This window comes from Dromiciops gliroides, chromosome 4 (assembly GCF_019393635.1).
Source record: "Dromiciops gliroides isolate mDroGli1 chromosome 4, mDroGli1.pri, whole genome shotgun sequence".
Taxonomy (NCBI): domain Eukaryota; kingdom Metazoa; phylum Chordata; class Mammalia; order Microbiotheria; family Microbiotheriidae; genus Dromiciops; species Dromiciops gliroides.
The window spans coordinates 453,526,891-453,553,036 of NC_057864.1; the positions used below are offsets into that span (position 1 = coordinate 453,526,891).

Below are 26,146 nucleotides of genomic sequence, written 5' to 3' on the forward strand. Positions count from 1 at the left end.
AAGAACAATACAGACCTAACCTTTTGCTCTTGTTGTGAATCATGTGGACTTGTGTAGGCCCAGAGGGAAGTTGAGGATCCAGCAGAAGGGATTTCCTTCAGAAAGGGCAGAATTTGCCTTATTGCTGGTGAGTTCAGTTAGGAAACTCCTCTCTTATCTTTTATTAGATTAATAAAACCTGTACTATATTTGATGTCCTGTTGGCTGAAGAGCTTGTTCAGGTGCCAAGGGCCCTTAGAGAGAGAGAGAGAGAGAGAGAGAGAGAGAGAGAGAGAGAGAGAGAGAGAGAGAGAGATTAACCAGATGATGAAGTTCCTGGGGGCGGGCGGGGGGGGGGGGAGATGACGGAGTCTGGTGAGGGTAAAATGAACCATAGAGATTTTTATTGAGAGAAGCTTCCAGATCAGCCCAGTCCATTATGGAGGGGCCAAGTCTTAAAGGATGACCCATGGGTTATACTTCTACTAGTTATGATTTATCCAAATCTTCTACCCTCTTCTCCCTGTAGTCACATAGGCAAGTTCTCCATTGTGTGTGTTTATTTTTATTTTTTAAAAAAAATCATGTTTTATTGCTACAAAGTGAATGGCTCTGGACTGTAGCCCTGGCTCCTTAGGGTTCAGTGTGTGACTATGAGGAGTGGGTACACATTTGCTGGTTTGGAGGAAGGGTGCATTTGGAAAATTGACTGGGAGGCCCATTCACATTTTCTTCATGGGCTGGGGAGCTGCTGTGAAAGAGGCATGGCAAGCCTGTGCCAAGCCTCCAATTAGATTAAGGAATTCTTGAAAGTCCAACTGCCCATCACAGTTGAGGTCCAGTTTCTTCATCATTCGGTCCAGAACACCGGGGTCCTTCTGGTTCTGCAGAAATGATAAGAGAAAGTTCACACTCTGCCACATTTAGCACTTCATGCTAATCTCTTCCTGATTAGACTGATGATCATGTTGCTTGTCAATATTTATGGGCTGGGCATTTCACAGATTCGGGTCTTTAAAATACATGACAGGGGGGCAGCTAGGTGGTGCAGTGGATAAAGCACCAGCCCTGGATTCAAGAGGACCTGAGTTCAAATCTGTCCTTAGACACTTGACACTTACTAGCTGTGTGACCTTGGGCAAGTCACTTAACCCTCATTGCCCCACCAAAAAAAAAAAAAAAGACACATAAAGAAGAAACGAAGAAAGCGATATTCGATAGAGGCAAGCTGGATCCTTACTTAGAGAAACAGATTGTCAGGGTTGGTGAATTCAGAACAGAGCCTGAGAAGAGTGAATGAAATGTAGCTATTGTCACATTGGAATAGATTTCCTTTATTTGCCTATGTCTTCTATGTGAATAATATCCTAACTTTCCTCTGCTTATATTTCATATATGAAATTCATTGGGGATAAACATAAAATTTTATACTTCAATCAATTTCCTAAGTACAGGCCTGGGGAGCCATGGTGAGAGAGAAGTTTTACTGAAGTTCTGGGAATTTTAGTGAGCTGAAAACTCAAGATGAGTCAGTAGTGTGAAAAAAAAAGCTAATATGATCTTGGGCTCCATTAACAGAAGAATTACTTCCAGAAATAAGGAGGTAGTGTTTCTGTTGTACTCTGTGCTAGTCAGGCCACATCTAGAATATGGTGTTCACTTTCTAAGCACTGTGCTTAAAGGACACTGATAAGTTGGAGAGGGCAGCTAGGTGGTGCCCTAGTACACCGAGTTTGGAGGGATGACAGACTCCTTGACTGACACGATCAGGGTCCAAAAGATCCCACCAAGTCCAAATGTTAGGGCTGATGGAGGAAAACAAAAAGTCCCTCCAAGCTCGGTGAGTTGCTTGGCCATTGGAAGAAGTCTATCATTACTAGGTGCTGCCTTCATTCAGTGACCAAAGATGTAGGTGGAAGGTTAGGGGATGTTCTCCATTACCTGTGTGAAGGAAGCCAGCTCTGTATTCATGAAGGTCAGGAACTCAGTTTTGGAGAGGGTGTTGGGGGAGTTAGTGATCTCCCGGCCAGCATACTTCTGGAAAACAGCTATCATGGACTCAATGCATCTTTCTGTTTCAGTGGGGATGACTTTTTTGGCCTTTGGAGAGAAAACAACAGGTTATAGGTTAAAATCAGCAGGACTAAAGTCTGGGATCTGGAAATTATAAGGGACAATATCATCTTTTCAATTGGAGTGAGGGGGACGGTTTGGTAGATTAGTTTTCCCACGTAGACAGCCTTTCCCAGGAATCTTTGGGTATGAATCAAATCAAACCATACTCTGTATGTCCTCTGTCCTGTTCCCCTGACCCCCATATCTAGTTCACTCTTTTAAAAAAATCATTTATTTATTTATTTATTTTTGGTAGGGCAATTGGGGTTAAGTGACTTGCCCAGGGTCACACAGCTAGTAAGTGTTAAGTGTCTGAGGCCGGATTTGAATCCAGGTACTCCTGACTCCAGGGCCGGTGCTCTATCCACTGTGCCACCTAGCTGCCCCCCTCTAGTTCACTCTTTTTTTTTTTTTGGTGAGGCAATTGGGGTTAAGTGACTTGCTCAGGGTCACACAGCTAATAAGTGTCAAGTGTCTGAGGCCAGATTTGAACTCAGGTACTCCTGACTCCAGGGTCGGTACTCTATCTACTGTGCCACCTAGCTGCCCTCTAGTTCACTCTTAAACAGTGCTTTGAAGTAGTAGTACAAGTATAATTATATAACCCATTTTATAGGTGAAGAAACTGAGGGTCAGAGAGTTTGTGACTTGTCTAGCATCACCAATCTAATGACTGTCTTAGCTAAATACTTGGAGGATTTTTCCATGGAAGAGGATTTAGGTTTGTTCTGCTTGGTGTTGGAGGACAGAACAAATTACAAATGAGTGGAAGTTCCAAAGAGGCTAATTTGTGCACACAAGGAGAAATTTCCTAGTGACCAGAGCTATCCAAAGTAGAATGTTAGGGGTAGATAGCGAGTTTCTCCTACTCTCCCTCTCCAAGGTGCCTCAACCTTTGACTTTCACACATAGCTTACCATGGGCACTGAGAGGTGGAAGGTGAATGTATCTTTACTAGTTGAAGAGTTTTGGGCTGTAGCTAAGGCACCCTGATAGAGTAAGAAAAAGTATTTGATTTGGATTGAGAGGACCAAGTCCTGCCACTTATTAGCTTGTAACTCTGAGTAAGTCTCTGTGCCTCAGTTTCCCACTTTGTAAATGAGGATAAAAACACTTGTACTCTCTACCTCGCAGGGTGGTTATAGAGGCAGCATGGTGACTTTGAAGTCAGATGATCTGAGTTTAAAACCTACGTCTGTCACTTAATACCTGCGGGATCTTGGGAAAGTAACTTAATTTCTCTGGCTTCCAGTTTCCTCATCTGTAAAATGCAGACCCTGTGGCCTCTGAGGTCCCTTACAGCTTTATGTCCATGATCCCAAGATTAGAAGAGCTTATAAACCTGAGAGAATCCTAGACTATCTAAAGGGTCGATAGCTACTGTTGCTGTTACCACCAAGTATAGACTGAATACTTTTCTCACTAAGATTCTTCAGAGATCTCTGGTACAGGGGAGGGCAGGGAGCAGGAGTGAGGACCTGGTTGGGCTTCCCCCTCTGGTGGAGAAAGAGAATAAGTGCAGCCTTTAAATGGACTTAAGGGGCCACGAGGTGGCGCCATAGTGCAAAGAGTGCCAAGCCTGGGGTCAGGAAGACTCCTATTACTGAGTTCAAATCTGGTTTCAGACATTGACTAGCTGTGTGATCCTGGGCAAGTCACTTTACCCTGTTTGCCTCAGTTTCCTCATCTGTAAAACAAGCTGGAGGAGGAAATGGCAAACCACTGCAGTATCTTTGTCAAGAAAACCTGAGTGGGATCATGAAGAATCAGACACAAATGAAAAATGACTCAACTACAATTGAAGGGACTCACCCAGAGAAAACCTCAAAGTTTAGACCTTACTGCCCACTCACTATTCATAATGATGACAATTGTGATGGTTACTTTTGTGGCCTAGGGGCTGCCAGGAGCCTAGAACCAGAAGGCTTTCTTATATTCACTCAGTGTCAGGCTCAGGGAAGCTTTTCTAGATCTCCCCCCAGGGGTTCATGTCCTCTTCCCTTCTCACCCCCAAAGTGCTTTGTATTTACTTATCTATGTGCATGTTGAAACACCCCTTCCTTCCTTCCTCCTTACCCCTAATAGAATGTAATGTCTTTGAGGGCAGGAACTGTTTATCCACAGTGCCTACCAAGGGGTCCTTAGTCCACAGTAGGCACTTAGTATGGGTCTTATTGAATTGAACTGAAGAGAGAACAGGCTCCCTTGTCTCTTCAGGAGAGAAGACTTTGGGAAGGAAGTGGGTCAGTGGTGTTAGTTGTCCTGGCTCTGCTTTCTCTGGATTTGGATCCAGAGACAGGTATGAATCCTGGCTCTGCTACTTTTTCAAGTCCTTTCTCCTCTCTGGGCCTAAAATGGAGAGTCCTGGATAGCATGGAACTCTAGGCTCATGGGTTTAGAGTTGGAAGAGACTTAGATGTCATCTGTTCCAATCCCTTTATCGTAAAGATAAGGATCCCAAGGCTCAGAGACTTGCCCAGGTCACACAAGAATAAACAGCAGAGCACATATGGGAAGAAGGTAGGTCCTGGAACTCTAAATTGTGCACCTTTCCATTATCCCATTTTTCTTCTCTTCATTTTCACCTCTGTATGACCCAAGTCCCATTAGTTCTTCCCAAGCCCCTGAGTTGGGGTGACCACAGTTTGGTTCCCCCTTAAATCTCCTGGCATGAGTGTTGGATAAATTTCCTTCCTCATCTAGTTGAGACAAGACAAAGTTGGAATTCTTTCTAAAGGAGGAGAAGACAATGACAATAGAAAACAAACCAAAAAAAAAAACCCTAATGGAAAACAAAATAATTCCTAAAGGGAGTAGCAGAAATGTTACAGAGCTTTCTTTTCTTATCCTAACTTTACCAGTCATTCTCTTTTCATCCAGACTAACCGAATGAGAGACACACGTGGCCTTGGGAGGGGCTCTGGGCAGGACAAAATTAGTCACTGATTGTTAGGTTACCTTTTTCTTTCCCACAGCTGCTTCTCCCTCTTTTCTCACCAGTTGTCTCTCCAGATTCCAAAGAATTTTTCCCACTTTACTTCCTGCTTTCCCTCAACTCCCCCCACCCCATTCACCCCCTCCTTCCCTATCCCCTTGAGCTTTATAAGGGAATGTTGTAATTTAGTGGCTTTCCCCCCCCCCCCCCCCCCCCGGAAAGCTGTAGTGGGTGAGGTGGAGACAATTATAACCTTTGTGCTCTTTTTTCCCCCTTTAACGTCTCCAAAGGAAAAGATTGAGAAAGAAGAAAGGGGAAGTGAGGAAAGGAGAGATTGCTTCAAAATTAAACGAGCCTACTGTGTCAGCAGGCACCGGATTTGGGGCCAAGGGACCTGGGTTTGAATCCTGGCTCTTCTATGTGCACGCCCATGGGCAAGTCACTTATCCCTTGAGGGACTTTGTCTATTTTCTCATCTCTCTATGAGCTTAGACTTCTGGACCTCTAGAGTCTTTCCCAACCCTAAATCTATGATCTTAATGCAGATAGAATCATTTGTGGGCCTGTGACAGGGAGATGGAGGACAGAGGGGCCTTTTGTTCTCTCTATGCAAGGTTTGAAAACAGCCTCCCTTTTGGATGACAGGGTGGCTCACCACAGGCTTTGAGCCTCTCACACATGTGACAACTTGTCACTAGATAACATCTCTGAGCTATGGGGAGTGGATTTTCAGGCACCAAAAATATGTGTTAAGGGAGGGATATACTGGGGAATGGAGGTGATCTATAACAAAAGATATCAATATATTTTGTCAAAAAGGAAAAAAAGGAAAGTCATTAAAAAGTATCAGCAGTATCTGTCTTTGTGCTTCACCCTGTGGCTATCTACATTGCTAACTCCCTGGTCTCTGCTCTGAAAATGAGAGGTGAATGTTATCAAGAAGAAAGAGAAATTCTATTAAAAGTGGGCGTGGGGGAGAGTGGCACCACTGCATGCTGAAACTTCGGAGATGAATGAAAAAGCAAGATGGAGGACAAAGAGAGTAGATCTAGAGAACAGTGCAACCAGTGGAGGTGGGAGGAGAGGATTAGGTTAGGACAAGGAGTCTGTCTAAATCAGAGGTCATATGAGAGCCTTGCCAAGGGAGGCACAGGGAATATTGGATAAATAACTTATCATGTTGAAATTAATTTGTCTTATTTCTTATGTCTTTATGCGTGGTAAACTCTGGAATTTTCTTTCATATTGAATCAGAAGTATGGGAAGGCTTATTGAAAGCTCAAATGCAAGAGGACCAAAGAAAAGATGGGAATCCTTGGCCTGGACTCAAGGCAAGAAAGAACGGGGGGAAAGGGTTAAAAGAGGGATAAATTAGAGTTTGGGATTGGGGCTCCTCCCACATATTTGGCTGTGGTTAGGTCTAGCAACAGTATTTGGTTTCAGTATTTTTCTCTTTTGGCAGCTTCCCAGGGCTTAACTGAAACTCCATTTTTCCCTCAGGACTTGGAAGATCAGGTCCTGAATTTTCCATTTTTTGGGGGGGGGGCAGTACACAGTCAGGTCTCTGGGCTTCCCTAGCCTCAGTCCCAAACTCTCCTTTTCTTTCTGTGGGCTTTGCTTGGCTCCTCTCAGCCTCTGGTGTAAGTATAGACCTGCCTTGGAGGCTCTCAGATAAGGAAAGGAAATTGCAGTAATTATTTTCATTCCAAGTTTAATATTAATGAATGCCCAGGACCCAGGATGGATGAGGAGGTAGCCAGCTACACCTCTGATCCTTTGCCAGGGAGGTTTTTATCTTGTACAAAGCGCCCCAGTACAGCTCTCAGAGTAGAAAAATCTTTCCTTTGCTCCTTCCCCAGCCCCCATCTCATTTTTAATGAGAAGGTAGAAATCCCACAGCCCCCCCAAGCTCTTGGGATGGAGATGATTTGGGGGCTCCCAGCTTCCCCACCCCTCAAGCTGAGCGAGTTCCTTTCTTTTTGCTGGTTCCTGCCACCAGAGCAGAAAAATGAAAGGTGACATTCCAGAAGCCTGTGGGAAACCACACTGCTGCTTTTGGGTTAAGAGGAAGACTGATAAGAAAAAAAAAGTTTTTACTTTACCATTGTTGAAGGAAGAAGAGAACCTGGAAGCCGGGCTGAGCAGCTTTGGAGAGTAAGCAAATATTACGAGCAGCGGATTTGTGAGGCTCCGAATTTATGTCTGGATGACCAACACCCCTTTTGCTTGGGTTACATAGCTTGGGCGTTAGTCAGACGGCCCCTTCCCTCTGGTTGGCCCAGACGATTTCCTGCAGATCTGAACATGTCTGTAACATTTCTCTTTGCTAAGCACACAGCCACACCTAAAACACACACATATACACACAATCAGGAAGGCTTTTATTACTATTACTGTTATTCTTCTTCTTCTTCTTATTATTTTGGCTTAGCTTCTTTTGGAGGGTCTCTCTCCCCTTTAAGAAAAAGAAACTTGGGCCTTTTTTTTTTCTTTAAAGTGAAATTGTGTCTAAAAGGGGCACAGTCTTTGGGAGTTTTTCCTCTACAGTCAACCCCAGAAGTCTCTCTTATTTGGGACACGATAGTAATAACAGTAGCTCACATGGATAGATACCATTTTAGGATTTACACAACACTTTCCCCTTCACAACCACATAAAGTAAGTGTTACAGGTATTATTATCCTCATTTTATGAAGGAGGAAAATGAGTCAGAGCCATTAAATGGTGGAGGCCTTTCCTAATTTTCCCAGTTCCTAGAATTCTCTACCCCTCCTTCAGATGACCATGTATTAATTTTGTATGTAGTCATATGCGATGCTGCTAGGCATCACAGCTATGAATAAGTGTGTATTGTTTACTGTATGCCAGGCACTGTGTTAAGTACTCACAAATATCATCTCATTTGTTCCTCAAAATAACCATAGGAGGCTGTTATTATTATCTTTATTTTATAGGACAGTTATCTCTTTCACATTGAGGGATAGGGGTGTGGCATTGCCCCCCCCCCAAATCTGGAAAACCCTCATAAAATATTTTGGCCCTTTCTTTGTACCAGAGAAGAAATCTGAATTATTATGGTATTAAAAGATAAAATATGCTGATATTATACAACACAATACATATATTTTTATGCATTTCTGAGTTTCTTAACTTTTTCTGTGTTGTCTGCTGGCTTTCCCATTTTGTCTGTGGCTTCTGCAAAACTCCCCCCAAATTTCCATTTACTTTTTTTTTACGCCAACCCACAATATATTGAAACTGTGATAGGGAAAATCATGATATGGAAGGGATAAATGCAGAGGAAACTGAGGTAGAGAGAGGATCAGAGTGCCCAGGATCACAGTGAATGTGTCTGAGGCTGGATTTGAACACAGGACTTCCTGACTCCAGGCCCAGTATTCTATCTATTGTGCCACAAGATGCTTCTTGTAAGGAAGATCTGGGTCTGAACCTTCTTTCAGATACTTTCTAGCTGTGTGACCCTGGACAAGTCACTGAACCTCTCTCAGCTTCAGTTTCCTCATCTACAGATGGGGATAATAATAGTACCTACCTAATAGTAGGGTTGTCAGAGTCAAATGATATTAATATTTGTAAAGCCCTTAGAACAGTGCCTGGGCCATAGTAAGCATGATAGAATTATTAACAACTTCTTCTTCTTCTTCTTCTTCTTCTTCTTCTTCTTCTTCTTCTTCTTCTTCTTCTTAATCATTCTTAGTGAACTTTGTGCTAACCATACTGCTAGCCTCAGTTTCCTCATCTGAAAATAGGGATCATAATGGCAACTCCCTCACAGAGTTGTTGTGAGGATCAAGTGAGATAACATTGCTATAGTGGATAGATCAGTATCCATGCAGTGGGGGAAGATCTGATTTTCTGTATGATCCTGGGCAAGTCCAGATTAGTTTCTCAGTGGCCCAGGTAACTCCCTAAGATTCCAAGTGACAGAGCAGTTGCCCATTTTCATTGGTTGGAGTTCCCTCACTAGGAGTGGCCCATATCAATGCCACATTCTGCCTATTCCTGGGCATGTATATGGGCACATGATATCTCTCCCATGAGAATTTAAGCTCCTTGAGGGAAGCGACTTTTTTTTTTTTTTTTCGGAACAATCAATGAGGGTTAAGTGACTTGCCCAGGGTCACACAGCCAGTAAGGACTATTCTGTTTTTGCTGATCCTAGTGGCTTTTACATAGTAGCCACTCAATAATTCTGGGTGATTGAGTGATTGTGGCCTTTATCCCCACGTACCCCTTGGATTTGGAATTTTGTTTCCCCCAGAATCTTGGGTTTCTCCTCTGGGTCACCAGGCTCTTACAGATGAGCCTTTCTTCACTCAGAACCAGTTCTCCACATCACTTCCTGGCCATCTCCATGCCATACTGCTGTCCCTCCTAAACTCTCCTCCTCTTTGCAGCTCCCCTGTATGTGTTGCCTCCTCCCATTAAAACAAAAGTTTCTTGAGGGCAGAAATTATGTTGCTGCCATGTATTTGTGTCTCCAATACTTAGTACAGAGCTTGGCTCATCATGAGTGATTGATAAATTTTCTCTCTTTCTGTGTTTCCATCTTACTGTCTTCTTTTTTGTCTCTGTCTCTTTCTTTTTCTTTTTCTTTTTTTAGTGAGGCAATTGGGGTTAAGTGACTTGCCCAGGGTCACACAGCTAGTAAGTGTTAAGTGTCTGAGGCCGGATTTGAACCCAGGTACTCCTGACTCCAGGGCCGGTACTCTATCCACTGTGCCACCTAGCCACCCCCTGTCTCTTTCTCTGTGCCTCTGTCTCCCCCTGTCTCTGCTTCTCTGTCTTTCTCTCTTTATTTCACCATAAATGACTTCTCTATGGTCAAACAGTAAGAGTGGGAGATAGGATACACAGCAAGTCTCATGACTCCAAGTCCAGTGTTCTTCATATCATGAAATTCGGGGGTGACAAGAGGCATGATGATCACATAGACTAGGTTTTGCATTTTACAGATGAGGAAATTGAATCTTAGAGAGGTGAAGTAAGACATAAAAGTTTCCCAAGATCACATAGGAAGTAAACAGCAGAGCTGGAATTCAAACCCAGGGACTCATCTAGTGTCAATTTCCCACTAACTTGTGATAGTTATTGTTCATGATTCACAAGATTTATTTTTTAATTTAATTTAATTTTTGCGGGGAAATGGGGGTCAAGTGACTTGCCCAGGGTCACGCAGCTAGTAAGTGTCAAGTGTCTGAGGCCAGATTTGAACACAGGTCCTCCTGAATCCAGGGCCGGTGCTCCATCTACTGCGCCACCCAGCTGCCTCCAAGATTTATTTTTTAAGATGCATGTAATATTCCTTATTATATGTAACTCCATAGCTCTAGAATGTAAGGTCCCTAAAATCTGGGCCCTTCTGCCTACTATTTACTAAGGGAATTCAATAACAATCACCATCAATGATGGTTCAATAAAGTTCTGGGCTCTTTCTTCAAACCTTAGTTTAGCAGGGCCTTGCTCCATGATACCTAAAGTGGCTATAGAGAAATCAACCTTTCCTTCTCAAAGCTGAAGTTGTTGAGGAAAGCTAAAGATAACATAAAAGATTTTTTTTTAAAAGCTTTCTGGGAGGTAGTGGGTGGGTGAAGAGGAGGAACAGAGAAATGAGAGGACTGCAGCTTGGGACCTAGGAGCTGTGGTTAATGGGGCAATTGCAAAGTGCATGTAGCTGTCCTTATTGCCAAGAACAAAATTGGTGACAACCAGACTCTTCCTGGCTCTCACTCTTGTGATTTTCCTCACTTTCACTCGGTGCTCCCAGGAGAGCACTGAGATATACGTCCAGTCCTCATATCCCAAGAGTATTTCTTTTTACTTCTTTCTGTTTTGCCATTTATTTAAAGAAACTGGTTTCTCCAAGGTTCCCACTAAGATTGCATTCTAAGATTCATTCATTACAGTAATGTGTAGGTGCCCCTGGGGCATCAAATGCACCTGATAAAAGAGGCATGGATTGTAAAACATAGTGGAAAGAGGACTAGGAGATTTTATACATCAATATGTATTTGCCAGAGAGACGAAATTTTTTTTTTCTGTTCTAATTGCTTGAATTACCAGCTGGAGGCACAAAATGAGTTAGAGATACAGTTCCTCTTTTCTCCTCATCTCATGTCAGTCAGGAGCTTTCTCTCACCTCTCTATGTCCTCTTTCACGTCTATCTCACATGAAGAGGTGGCCCTTCTCTTCTCCAAGGCAAACCCTTCAACATGTACCCCCGATCCCATTCCATCTCATTCATTTCCAGTAGATTATCCCTTCTATTGTCCCTATTCTCTCATTTATCTTCAATCTCTCCCTGTCTACTCATTGCTTCCCTGCTACCTAGAAACATACCCATGTCTCCTCCATCCAAAAAGGCAGGGCAATGAGGATTAAGTGACTTGCCCAGGGTCACAACAGCTAGTACGTGTCAAGTGTTTGAGACTGGATTTGAACTCAGGTCCTCCTGAATCCAGAGCCTGTGCTCTATCCACTGTGCCACCTAGCTGGCCCCTCCTCCATCCTTTAAAAAAATAGCACACAGATACACACACAACTTCACTTGCTTCATCTATCCCATTATCTGTTCTCTCTTTCATGGCCAACCTCCTTGAGAAATTCTTGTACAATCCATCATCACTTCCCTCTTCTCTTATACTCTTCTAAACACTCAACTGTCTGGCTTCTGACCTTTTTAATTAAAACTGCTCCTTCCAAAATGATCACTGATCACTAATTGTCATAATCTAATGGTCTTTTCTCTCTCCTTATCCTTGACCTCTGTAGCTTTTGACACTTTATCATCCTCTTCTTGGTACTCTCCCCTTTTCAAGGTTTTTGTGACACTGCTCTCTCCTGGTTCTTCTGCTACCAGTCTGACTGTTGCTTCTCAGTCTCCTTTGCTGGATTATGCTCCAGGGCAAGCCCACTAACTGTGGCTGCCCTCAGGGCAATGTCCTGAGCACTTTTCTATTCCTCCTCTATACTGTTTCCGGTGATCTCATCAGTATCTATGAATTCAATGATCATCTCTATTGCAGAAGACTTTCAGGTGTATTTTTATCCCTTCCAAATCTTTCCTAACCTTCAGTCTCACACTGGCCAGATGCCTCTTGTAGATCTCCAAATGGATTTCCCATAGATGAATTAAACTTGACATGGCCAAAACTGAACTAAATCTCTCTCTCTCTCTCTCTCTCTCTCTCTCTCTCTCTCTCTCTCCAAACACACACACACACACACACACACACACACACACACGTCTTTGTGTGTATGCATATATATGTGTATATATACACACACAAACACACACATACACACATATATACATACATACCCTCAAATACTTCCTTCTTCCTATCTTTCCTATTACTATGAAGAGTACCACCATCCTCCCAGTCCCCCAGACTTTCAATTTAGGTGTCATCCATCTTTGAATCCTTACTCTGTCTCACCCCCATATGCAATCTGTTGTCAGGTCCTGTTGATTCTTCTTTCACCATATCTTTCATATGTGCTCTCTTCTCTCCCCTGACACTGTCACCACTCTGGTAGAGGTCCTCATCAGTTCACATCTGGACTGCAATAGTTTCTAGTTGGTCTCCCTGACCCAAGTGTCTCTCCCAACTCCAGCCAATTTTCCATTCAGATGCTAAAATGATCCTCCTAAAGTGCAGGTCTGACCATGTCATTCCCCTACTCAATAAACTCCAGTGGCTCCAAGGCCAAATAGAAAAATTATTATTATTATTATTATTTGACTTTTAAAATCCTTTCCTATGTTTCCTACCATTTCACATAGTCTATGATCCAGAAATACTGGTTTTCTTGCTGTTTCTTGTACGTGATGCTCCATCTCCCAATTCTATCTCCCATGCCTGGGATATTTTCTCTTCTCACTTTACCTCCTAATCTTTCTAGCTTCTTTCAAGTCTCAGGTGAAGCCCCACCTTTTGTTTTTTGGCAGGGCAATGAGGGTTAAGTGACTTGCCTAGGGTCACACAGCTAGTAAGTGTCAAGTGTCTGAGGCCAGATTTGAACTCAGGTCCTCCTGAATCCAGGGTCAGTGTTTTGTTCACTGTGCCACCTAGCTGCCCCTGAAACCCCATATTCTGCAAGAATCTTGTCCTAGTTTTTCCTTCTCCATTATAGTACTTTCCCTCTGAAATTGCTTCCAGTTTACTCTGTATCTTATTTGTACATAGATGCATATTTATTGTCCCCACCTTCTCCAATTAGATTGCAAGCTCCTTGAGGGCAGAAACTAATTTTCCCCCTTTTTTGTATCCCCAGTGTTTGGCACAGAGCCTTGACACACCCAGGCACCTTCCCAGGTAGGAAGACCTGAATCAAATGTGGCCTTACTTACTAGCTGTGTGACCCTGGGCAAGTCACTTCACCCTGTTTGCCTCAGTTTCCTCATCTGTCAAATGAGCTGGAGAAAGAAATGACAAACCATTCTTTGCCAAGAAAACCCCAAATGGGGTTGTGAAGAGTCAGACATGACTGAAACTACTGAACAACAACAAAAGTACTTAAAAGCTTGTTGACTTGATCTGGTTTTTACAACTCTCTCTCCCCCCTTCCTCCCCTCAAAAAAAAAAAAAAGATTGCATGAATCTAGACTTATAAACCCAAGCACAAAGTGAGCCGTAAGCACCTACATGTGATGGAAAGGAAGAAAGAACATGGATTACTCCCTTTTGAGGCTTGTTGACACAGGCACATTTTGTTCTGACTATGAATGTTTAATGAAATGCCTTTCCCAGAGAAGCACTGGGGGGTGGGGCGGGGGGGGGGGGGAGGACTAGAAGGAAGCCATGCCTGATGGGAAGACTTGGAGATGATGGGTGCTTCCCACATGAAGGTGGAGGCCAGTTTAGAGGGAGCTCACCAGCAGGCCCAAGTACCTTTTACCAAACCCTACCACTTTAAGGTCTGTGAGTTCATTGGGGGATATTTTTTAATTAAAATTTTTGATTGTGTCTTGATTCTTTCTTCCTGCGTATTTTAAAGCAGAATTTTAAAGCTTTATTGCTACAAGAATTTAAGATAACCTGCACCACAAAAATTCTAATTTTGATTTAGATTTTTAATTTCATTCATTCATTCATTCATCTATTTATTTATTCATCCACTCCCTCACCTATTTATCCATCCATCCATCCATCCATCCATCCATTCATTCATCCACTCATTTATTTATTTGCTCATCCTGTCATTTATTTATTTGTTTGTTTGTCTGTCTATTTATTTATTTATCATGGGGTGATGAGGGTTAAGCAACTTGCCCAGGGTCACACAGCTAGTAAGTGTCAAGTATCTGTCTGAGTCTGGATTTGAATTCAGGTCCTCCTGAATCCAGGGCCCACCTAGCTGCCCCCTAATTTTGATTTTTGAACACATTTGATGGCAGTTTGTTTTCCTTTGATGCTTAGAGGTGAATTTAGTTCAATGTTTTTTGCTACTATTGGGAAGAATTGTTGCTTTTTGAATTTCATAATTTATATGTGCAGCTTTGTTTTCTTTTGACATACATTTTTGAGGATTTTGGGGATATTCCATAATCTAATTTTTGTTTTAAATCCTGTTTCTGTTTTTGGTTTTCTTTTGTTTTGATATTTGATCTTCTAGTCTCCCATATAGAGTTTCCTCTGTTGCACCCAATTCAGTGCATTCCTAACATAACTCCTGTCCCAAAGACCATTTGTATGGGACTCTCTCCTCATTGGTGGAGATGAATCCCCTAGCTTGCTCAAGGGATAGGGCAAAGTTGGGGAGAGTGGTAGGGCTCCAGTCTTCTTCGAGTCTTCTTTGGGACTCTTCTAGTCTTGGTTTGCTTTGGTCACTTCTGTCTTCCAGCTTTGAGAAAGAAGATGGAAGAGGTCAATCCCACTTCAGGTTGTTGAAGGAAAAGATTCTGGGAAGATATGAGAGGAGCTGGCAGTCTCCACAATGCCCCTATTCCAATGACATGGGGCTTAGGATAAATCAGAAGTCTCTCCTGTGAAAAGTAAAACCCAAAATGACTAGATAATAGGACATATATATATATATATACACATACATACATATATATACACACATACATACATACATATATATATATATATATATATATATATATATTTTAAAGTGAGGCAATTGGGGTTAAATGACTTGCCCAGGGTCACACAGCTAGTAAGTGTTAAGTGTCTGAGGCCGGATTTGAACTCAGGTACTCCTGACTCCAGGGCTCGTGCTCTATCCACTGTGCCACCTAGCTGCCCCTTAGGACAGATATATCAAAGAAGCAAGGGACTATTAAAGCTTAGCTTGACCAACTAGATATAAGGATGGATATACCTAAGAAGTAAGGGGAGATCAAATTCTATAGCAGGAAAGTCATTTAGGCATGGCTACTACCTGACCAGAGGTAGGAGACAGAGATAGCCCCAAAGGTCATGATCATGATTCCAAAAAAATTCCCCTTGACTCTCAGGAATATGACAAGCATCCAAGCTTTCCCCACCCCACCCCAAAAGGGAACTTTTCAGTTTTCAAGTGGATACCCCATCTATCCTCTATAAAAGCTTTGGCCTTCCCTCTGTTGGAGGAGGAAAATGTTTCTAAGCCCTCTTCCTTGAGGGGTGAAGTCTTTGACTTTTCACTCAGTCACCGGTCACTTTCCCTAGCATCAAATAAAAGGCCACTTTAATTCTAATTGGACTGTGTGCAAGAGTGTAATTCTTTTTTTTTTTGGTGAGGCAATGGGGGCTAAGTGACTTGGCCAGGGTCACACAGCTAGTAAGTGTTAAGTGTCTGAGGCCAGATTTGAACTCAGGTCCTCCTGACTCCAGGGCCCGTACTCTATCCACTGCACCACCTAGCTGCCCTAAGAGTGTAAGTCTTTATTAAGGAACCTAAGAACCACCTTGGATAAGATCTAGAACTCTCTCTCTGTCTCTCCCTCTGTCTCACCCTCTGTCTCTGTCTCTGTCCTTCCCTCTCACTCCCCCCAATTCCCCGCTGAGTTATCTCATTCTCAGTGGGAGAGCTCCTTCACTCTCTTTTGTCTGGTATATATTTTCCTATGTATACCTTCTTTAATCTCTGTTTTGCTACAGTTTGCATAAATGATTTTTTTCTTGTGTCAAGTGCTATGTATGTTCACTGTGGAACTGGGTAAAGGGATCAAACCTTGGATATAGAGCTTGGAGCCTTCTGTCCCCCCAATATTGACACAGTGACCAAAAGTGAGATTGAACCTGATCCTATTCCTTAGACTAATAATATTTAAGGGAGCAAATAGATCTAATTCTAGCCTGGTATCCCCTCTCTCTGAGGAGTGCAGAGTGGCCTCCAGCCCCAACCTCCTGTTTCTCCTCCTGGCAGGAACGAAAGTCTCCCTTGGAGAAGGTTCAGGGGAGTAGGGGGTTGAGGTGTCGGTTCTTCCCTTTTTGAAGCCCCACAATGACACAGCCAACAAATGGGTAAGACCTCTCTTTACAGCATGTCGAATTTGCATATTAAAGCATACATTCAATGATGCCCCTCATAACCCTAAATGTTATTGGGTAGCCTTTTGGTATGTCAATGGAATGTTTTACTGTTCTTACTGCTAATTTTCATATTTATTTTACTATTACTGCATGTTACTTGTTTAGAGCACTCCTTGTATCATGGGGTATAATGCTGTATGGTTGGTTCACTTTCTGCATTTTGTTGATTATGTCTTTATGATCAATATTTTGATCATTGCTTTTTTTTTTTTTGCAGGGCAATGAGGGCTAAGTGACTTGCCCAGGGTCACACAGCTAGTAAGTGTCAAGTGGCTGAGGCTGGATTTGAACTCAGGTCCTTCTAAATCCAGGGCTGGTGCTTTATCCACTGCACCACCTAGCTGCCCCTATAAACTATGATCAATATTTTGAAAATATAACAAGTACATGTGAAATGTTTTATTATTTAATGGACACTAGTTTCTGAAGGGGGTTACTGATATTTGAAGTAGACCCTTGGTATGATGTTGAATACAAAAATATTGGAGGACCCACTGAATGAGCTTGGGGACTAAAGAATAATTTATAGCTGAACTGGGCCAAGGTAATCCACTAAGGATTGTTTTCTGAATGACCAGACCCTTCTGACCACTCAAAATTTCCTGACAAAATCCATATAGTGGTAACCCTTGAATCTGTGAAGGGCCCTGGCAATTGGCTTCTAATCATCCATCTGAGAAAGAGGAGGTCATCAAGAAAATCTCGCATGGCTTCTAGACATAAATAAGAAAATACAAAATATATACAAAATAAGTGCAAAGTAATCTTAGGGGACAGGGTACTAGCAAATGAGAAAATAAGGCTAGGTATCAGGACAACTAGAGATGACCCTGGAGATCTATCTATCTATCTATCTATCTATCTATCTATCTATCTATCTATCTATCTATCTATCTATCTGTCTGTCTGTCTGTCTGTCTGTCTGTCTGTCTATCTATCTATCTATCTATCTCTATATATCTTTTTTGCAAGGCAATGAGGATTAAATGACTTGCCCAAGGTCACAAAGCTAGTAAGTGTCAAGTGTCTGAGGCTGAATTTGAACTCAAATCTTTCTGAATCCGGGGTCAGTGCTTTATCTACTGTGCCACCTAGCTGCCCCATTAAAATATTTTTCTTTTGACTCTGGATATTGGTTGTTTTTTAATTTTTTTTTTTTTGGTGAGGCAATGAGGGTTAAGTGACTTGCCCAGGGTCACACAGCTAGTAAGTGTTAAGTGTCAAGTGTCTGACGCCATATTTGAACTCAGGTCCTCCTGAATCCAGAACTGGTGCTTTATCCACTGTGCCACCTAGCTGCACTCTGGATATTGTTTGTAAGGCAATTGGGGTTAAGTGACTTGCCCAGAGTCACACAGCTAGTAAGTGTCTGAGGTGACATTTGAACTCAGGTCCTCCCAACTTCAGGGCCAGTGCTCTATCCACTGCACCACCTAGCTGCCTCTAGAGAGTTTGTCAGTCTCTAATGGAACAAAGGTCTAAATCATTTGAAGTTCTATTGAGTGTTAAAAGAAATGTTGGTTCAGGCTTCACCCTGGTCAATAAGAGAAATTCAGGAAAAGAAAGGTAAATGTATTTTATTAGCACACCAAACCAGCAAGCAATTGGGTGAGGCAGGCTCAGATTTCAAACTGTCTGCTACTTCTATAGATAGGTGTAAACAACTTCCATAAAAGGGCAAAAGTTGGGGTGTTCAGGGAGGACTAGCACTACTGGTAAGAGGGCTTGCCAAGTCCTTTTCAGGGCTGCTCATCCATCTTTGGTGTTCACCTGCCTCCCAACTCTCACCTGTGGCTCCAAGAAGGTGTGGCACACACAGTGGCCACACCCCAGTAAACCGTCATGGCAGATGGGCTAAACCAGGTTGAGGGTAAATGCTAGGCCTCAAACCTGTCAGTGAGTTTGGGGGATGTCTACCCCAAGCATGTGAAGACTTCTCCTGGCAGAATGGATGGATGAGGAGAATTTGTCCCAACAGCCATGAAGGCAGCTGAAGCAGGCACTGTGGAGTGCTTAGAGCTTAGTCAGACATTGAAGATGTCTCGGTCATCCCTTGTATCCCAGGGTATCACCAGTCATCCTGATTTTTCTCTTGCCATTGCACTTTGATGACTCTGGAAGAGAGAGCGAGGTGGATGACTCTGTGCAATGCTTCCTCACTTAAATCCAATCCATGTGCAAATTAAGACATCACCTAAGATATCATTGGTCCTCTTAGAAAACCACAAGGGCAAAAGCATATTGATTGGTAATCATGAGAAGATGGGATTAATGCTGCCTCAGTTCCTCCCCCATTACACTATGATAGGGAGATGGGATCAGGGCACATATGCAAGCGTAATTCTGGATCCGTCTTCTCCTGGAGGATGGAATGCATACATATCCAATGTCTAAACAAGGTTTAAATATGCGGTTACTCAAACTTAATCTGCACAAGTGACTAGAGTATCACCAATACCTTGAATATATTTAGAAATGAGTAGCTAGTGCCACTGGCTATGGACAGTGAGTATAATATATACATACCCAGGTTTATATCCTTAGGGAACTGTATTATTATACCACATTCTAAAATTTCTGATATTGGAGCTTTTGCCTCTACTTGACAGAAAACACCTGGGTAGAGGCAGTATTTACTGACTTTCTCATGGCGACCATGGAGTAACTGGTTTATCCCCACCTAATTTCTAGTCCTGGATACTTGGAAATTAGTAGTGACCCCACTTTGGCTATTCCTTCACAATCTTCCATAGCCCCTCATTTACATTATATTAATTAATTAATTTTAGCTTGCTGCTTCTCCCGCTGTTGTAACTATTCCAATGGCTATGATCCTGCCACTTGAGTGCCAGATGCCTTTCAAGATCTTACCAGGCCATATAATAATAATAATAATAATAATAATAATAATAACAACAACAACAACAACAACAACAGCAACAATAACAGCTAACATTTAATACAGTGCTTACTATGCACCAGACACTGTGCAATTATTATCTTACTTGATCCTTCCAACAACCCTGGCATGTAAGTGCTATTATCATCCCCATTCTATAGATGAGAAAACTGAGGCAAACAGAAGTTAAGTGACTTGCCCAGAGTCACATAGATAAGATGTATTTGAAACTGGATTTGAACTCAGGTGGTGGTGCAATGAATAGAATGCTGGGTCTGGAGCCAGGAAGACCTGAGTTCAAATTTGACCTCAGACACTTATAGTTGTGTGACCCTGGGCAAATCACTTCATACTGTTTATTTCAGTTTCCTTATCTGGAAAATGATTTGGAAAAGGAAATGGCAAACCACTTTAGTATCTTTGCCAAGGAAACCCTAAACGAGGTCACGAAGAGTCGGACATGACTGAAAAATGACTGAACAACAGCAACAACTTCCTGACTCCAGGATGAATGTTCTATCAAGAGTGCCACCCACCTGCCTGAAACCAAAGCAACAAAGACACAAATGGGAAGAAGCCCCACTTCAGGCACAAGCTTGCCTAGGAGGCTCATGGTCTATGGCTGGGTGGGAGAAAGTGCTCTCCTTATCCAATCTAGTTTGAAGTGTTATCATTATACTTCTTTTGAGTCAGTAGGAAGAGAAAGCTGGAGGGGTAAGACTCTCTCCTTTAGTTTATTCATGGAATTCCTGATCAGCAGTCAATTAAGAGACTTTTCCTCACAACTTGGTACAACCCTCTGTCATAGCTGACAGGAAGATGTATGTGTATGCTCTGAAGTATGCATGGAGGTAGGACCCTCATCAGGCACACCAGACACAACTCTCCCCCACCCTCAAGATTCCATCCAATTGCCTGGAATGCTGACATACCTAAAGGGAGAGAGGGAAACTAAGAGGTTACAACTTAAAGGTCAGAGTCTGGCACACTTCCCACAATACCATCCCATCCCTCAATAAGGCAGTGGGTTCTCTCTCACTGGACATCTTAAGCAAAGGCTGGATGACCATTTGTAAAAGAGATTCATGTCAGATGTGAGCTGGTTCAGAGAACCTCTGAGATTCCTTTCAACTCTGACTCATTGAAAGCAAATTGTGAAAGAAAATAGAAACCAGAAACACAGTTTCCTTCACCTCTCTGGCACTCATCTGTAAAGTGAAGAATTTGGACTAAATGATCTCTAGGATACCTTTTCAGATCTAAATTAAAAGAAAATCATCAATTTAAATGCCAACGAACACGAACATTTGAATATACAAAGAATAACACAGATTGAGTGTGAAATTGCGAATTTTTATTAAGTATTGTTTTTTAAGTGTAATTTTAACATAGTTACAAAATTATTGTTTGCCTCTATCCCCTTCTGAACTTCTTTCTTCTGTGTTTTTTAAAATGTTTGATTGATGTTCTATTTTTTCCCCATCATTGTCCACCCATCCCTTGTCCATAGGTCCACCCCTTAATCAATACAAGCCTTCCCTGTAACAGACACTCAGAGTCAAGCAAAACAAATGTCTGTGTCTGGCAGTACAGATATGATTCTGTATCTTTAGTCCATCACATCTCTGCTGAGAGATGGAAGGCATGCTTCTATATCAGTCTTCTGGAGTCATGATTGATCATTACATGGATCAGAGTTCATTCTTGAGGTATTTTCCTTATCATTATTATTGTAGTTGTAGAAATCATTCTTCTAGTTCTGTTCACTTCACATTGCAACAGTTTATTCAAGTATTCTCAGGTTTCTCTGAAACAATACTTTTTCATTATTTTCTGTGATGCAAAAATATTTCATTACATTTATGCACTGTTCTTTGTTTAGCTATTCTCCAATTCATGTGCACCTACTTTGACTCCTACCATACTTGCTGGCTGTCATCCTTTATCTCTTCTCTGTTTCTCAGATAAACTTGAAACAACCATTTACACTGGGTGTGTCTGCTTCCTCTAGAAATCTAGAGGAAGCAGATCTAAATTTATGGTCCTACGATTAGGGAAATTGTTCTTTCACCAAATCAAAATGCAGAAAACTCAGAATGTCATCATGAAAGTAGGGAGGAGAGAGCATGCCCAGTGAGCTCTTTATAGCATATAAAAAATTTCCTCCTTGATTGATTTAGAAAGGGAACGTGGCCAGAGACTGGGGAAAAGACTGGTGATGACTCTTGGTGGCCTTAAGAAGACAGCAAAATAGTTTAACAGTTGGTTCATTTGAGGAAGTCCAGAGAAAGGTGGGGGAAGGGACAGGAAGCATCTTTGTGGAGGTGGTTTTCTCTTCCCCCCATTTAGCTTTGGAGCTTCTCCTTAGTAGGAGACATCTATCCAGAACTTCATGAGTTCTTCTGAGAGAAGTTGAAATATCACTAAGGTGAATGCAGCAGGTAGCAGAAACACTCTCCAGTTAGACTGGGTACAGAGAGGCAGTGCTATGAGGGAGGAAGCAGCTTCATAGAACATGACCCCTGGCAACAGAGAAGAGAGCCAATCATGAATTCAAAGGAGTACTAGCCCTAGAAGTTAAGAAGTGAGCTTTATGACTTGTATTCCTTACAAGTGTTTCATTATATTCTCTTTAAACCCATTCTTTCCATGGATGCTGTGTGCATTTTTGTGGTGAGGAATACTTTGTAGCTACTATTCTTAGTATGCTATCTTACTAAATACTTTTACTTTTACCTGAGTCCACTGGTTGATTTTTTTTCCCTCAGGGCAATGAAGGTTAAGTGACTTGTCCAGAGTCACATAGCTAGTAAGTGCCAAGTGTCTGAGGCTGGATTTGAACTCAGGTCCTCTTGAATCCAGGGCCGGTGCTTTATCCACTGCACCCCGACTGGCTGACTTTTTTTTTTTTTTTGCAGGCAATGGGGGTTAAGTGACTTGCCCACGGTCACACAGCTAGTAAGTGTCAAGTGTCTGAGGCCGGATTTGAACTCAGAAACTCCTGAATTCAGGGCGGGTGCTTTAGCCACTGCGCCATCTAGCTGCCCCCTCCCCCCCACTGGCTGACTTTTAAGAGGAGGTTAACTGGTCGGGGCTCATGAGCTATGGTTTTAGGAGTGCTGACCCACGGAAGTACCCTAGAACCTGGGAGTAATAGTCATCCTAATAGAAAGTATCATAGAGGGAGTGCCGCATCTCTCTCTTCCTCTCTCTCTCTCTCTCTCTCTCTCTCTCTCTCTCTCTCTCTCTCTCTCTCTCTTTCTCTCCTCACTGGATACTAATGATGCAACTACTATCTTGGGGGAGGGCCTGTGACATTAAAAAGACTGAGTGTCTGTTTCAAGCAAGGATCAGATCTGGCAGAATGAAGTTCAGAGCCTGGATATGCAAACAAACCATTGCTTTACTTAGATACAAAGGGGATAATAATTCCTCAAGTAGCAATGCAGGGATACATAGTATTCACAGCTTCCCTTTGATCTTCTTGTTCCCTTGCAAAGATGGGCTGGTGCCCTCAGGTGAAGGAAGCTATAGGGATTTAGGGATTCCATGAGGTCTAAGAAGCCTACTAGAGTAAGCTTGGCAAAGATACTGGAGTGGTTTGCCATTTCTCCATCTGATTAAGACAAATAGAATGTAGGTTACTTGCCCAGGGTCACACAGTGCTTTTAGCATCTGAGGCTAGATTTGAACTCAGGTCTTTCTGACTCTAGGACTAGCACTCTATCTATGGAACCACCTAGCTACCCTCATTTGGTAGGGTCAGTCTTATATATTTCTTGGAAGGTCCCTCCCTAGCATAGAATTACTTTTCTGAAGAACAAGGCCCTCACCATAGGGCATCTTCCCTGGGAAGTTTCTTTTCTTTTATTTTTTTGCAGGGCAATGAAGGTTAAGTGACTTGCCCAGGGTCACACAGCTAGTGTCAAGTGTCTGAGACCAGATTTGAACTCAGGTCCTTCTGAATCCAGGGCTGGTGCTTTATCCATAGCGCCACCTAGCTGCCTCCCCCCCCAGGGAAATTTCTTATCGGTTTGTGCTAGCCACTTTGCTCCAACTGGTGCTGTATTTCTGAAGTTTGAAAGGATCACAAATTTAGAGCTAGAAGAAGCCTTAGAATTTTTCTAGTCTAACCTTCTCATTTTACAAATGAGGAACTGAGGCCCAGAGCAGTTGTTACCACACTGGTGGTAGGTGCCAGACCCGGGTTTTAAAGTCAGGCCATCTACCTCCAAATCCAATACTCTACCCCTCTGCCTCTCCCAAGTCATTGCTTTCCTGTTTCTTCACAGATACCTTGCTCTCATTTTAGTTGTGTACTCTGGACCTGTTTTATGTTTCAGACATGTTGTTCTGGCCTTTCCCAAGTGCTTCTGCCTGCCACAGATGGTTTTTTCCCCCTTAATTATTCTTGTCTTGATTTCTGCTCTTTAGCTTGAAATGAATACTCCTCTCCCCACCTCATGTTCACAGACTCCTCTGTTGACTTTCTGTTTTGCAAGGCTCACAGAATCTTTTTCATTGCTTACTCATTCCTTGAATTCCAGCCAAAGTAAACATTTCAGCCTCACAAACAGGAATTACTGTTATTTCAATCAGCCAATTGTTTTGGAAGGCTGGGTGATTTTTCAAAGTAACCAAGTTAACTGGAACTGCTATCTCTCAGTATCAGTCACCTAGATAATGACTCCCACCATCATACTGCTTTCAAGTTTGCAAAGTGATTTATAGTCACTATCTCATTTGGACTTCATACCAACCAGGTAAAGTAGGTATTTTTTGTTGTTGTTCAGTCGTGTCTAATTATTTGTGACCCCATTTGAGGTTTCCATGACAAAAATCCTGGAGTGGTTTGCCATTTCCTTTTTTCAGCTCATTGGACAGATGAGGAAAGTGAGGCAAACAGGATTAAGTGTCTTACTCAGGATCACACAGCGAAGAAGTGTATGAGGTCGAATTTAAACTCAGGTCTTCCTGACTCCAGGACTGGAGCTTTAGCCACTGTGCCACCTGCCTGTAAAGTATGTATTACAAGTATCATCATCCTCATTTCTTTTTTCTTTTTTTTGGTGAGGCAATTGGAGTTAAGTGACTTGCCCAGGGTCACACAGCTATTAAGTGTCAAGTGTCTGAGGCGGGATTTGAACTCAGGTCCACCTGAATCCAGGGCCAGTGCTCTATCCACTGTACCACCTAGCTGCCCCTCATCATCCTGATTTCATAGATGAATCACAGACTTAAAACTGGAAGGAAACTTGAAAAGTTTCTAGTCCAGTCTCCTTGTTTTACAGAACTTGGGGCTCAGAGAGCAATGGAAACGGGCAGTAGAAGGGAGCTCAGAGGCCATATAGGCCAACTGTCTCATTTTACAGATGAAGTAGTTCAGTGATTGCATCACACAGGTAGTAAGCAGCAGGACATGGGTTTGAGCTTGGGTTCTCTGACTCCCCGTTCAGCACTACTTCCACCCTACCATGCTGCTGGTTAAAGACTTGTCCAAGGTCACACAGGTAAGTGGCACAAATGGGAACTGAATTACACTTTGACTCCAAATCCAGAACACGTTACAAGGAGAAACTGAGGCTTGGAAGGGCTCAGTGTCTTATCTAGCAGATGACAGAGAAAAATTTTAGGAACTCAGAAATCCATAAAATATATGTATAGTATTTTATAATCTAGCCTATGACCAAATATTGATGATTATTTGTTAAATTTTCCTTATTTTTTCCAGAGGAACTGTATGACAGTTTAGCTTAACACATAAAAGATCCTCTGTAGTGGTAGTTATCTATTTATCTGGATGCACAAATAGTCAGGCATTCCCCCAAACAATAGAAGCACAAAGTAGGCTTCTCCTGAACCTTCTGGAGGCATCATTATCTGCTGCTGCCCCAACATTCCTGAGCCAGTTGGGGAGCTACATGGACCTCTCTTATCTGCAAAGCTTCCCAGAGGTTTCCTGCTTCACCTACACATTGTAAGCTTCAAGGAGTGATCTATCAGGCTGATTTGCATTGCGCAAATGTAATTAAGAGCATCCTGTTACAACCCAGGAAGCAGGGAGTTAATCTGGACCTGGCTGATTCTGGGACTGTACAACCTCCCCCCTTCAACTGCTTAAATACTCTGCTCCCCCAAATCTCATTGGAACCTTTAGGGAGGTTTCCCATACAATGCATGTAATCAGTTGCTGATGAGAAATTAAAATAGCTGCTTGTCTTTATAACTGTGATTCACTCTGCTTATGTTTTTATGGAGGACAGGTTTCTGGTTAACAATACTTAGCCCAAATTTTATAATAAGGTACCCCATAAAAGAAAAAGAAAAAAAAATTCAGACATCTTCTCTGGTACAAAGGGAAGGTCAAAAAATTTTACATGGATTTTCCAGATTGAGGGTGTAACTGTACTTAACTGAACTGATATAGACTGAAGGGAGAAGAATCAGCAAACAATATAAATATAAACCATGACTACAATTATATAAATGAAACAAACCAAACCTGAATTCTCTGTAGTTATAATGACCAAGAATAGTTGAGATAACACACCTCCCTTCTTTATTTGAATAGCTTGGGAACCAATATTCATGGAACATTGCATATGCTGTCAGATTTGGTTGAAATGTTGGTTAGTTTTCCTAAACTATTTTTACAAAAAACTTTTTTATAA

At 42.3% G+C, this 26,146-nt stretch overlaps 1 protein-coding gene across 1 annotated transcript; it reads right to left on the reverse strand.

Moving 5' to 3' along the window:
* Nucleotides 1–524: 524 nt before the first annotated feature.
* On the reverse strand, nt 525–7,279 carry S100A11 (S100 calcium binding protein A11). The gene is made up of 3 exons (XM_044004622.1): nt 7,132–7,279; nt 1,921–2,079; nt 525–863 (listed from the first exon to the last, which is right to left on the reverse strand). Exons 1-3 carry the CDS (start codon nt 7,132–7,134, stop codon nt 702–704), a joined length of 324 nt encoding a protein of 107 aa, XP_043860557.1. The 5' UTR covers nt 7,135–7,279; the 3' UTR covers nt 525–701.
* Between the last annotated feature and the right edge of the window lie 18,867 nt (nt 7,280–26,146).

Coding starts and splice junctions, on each gene's coding strand:
- S100A11 (XM_044004622.1), bottom strand. Junction 864..1,920: donor AGCTGGCTTCCTTCACACAG/GTAATGGAGAAC, acceptor TCATTTCTGCAG/AACCAGAAGGACCCCGGTGT.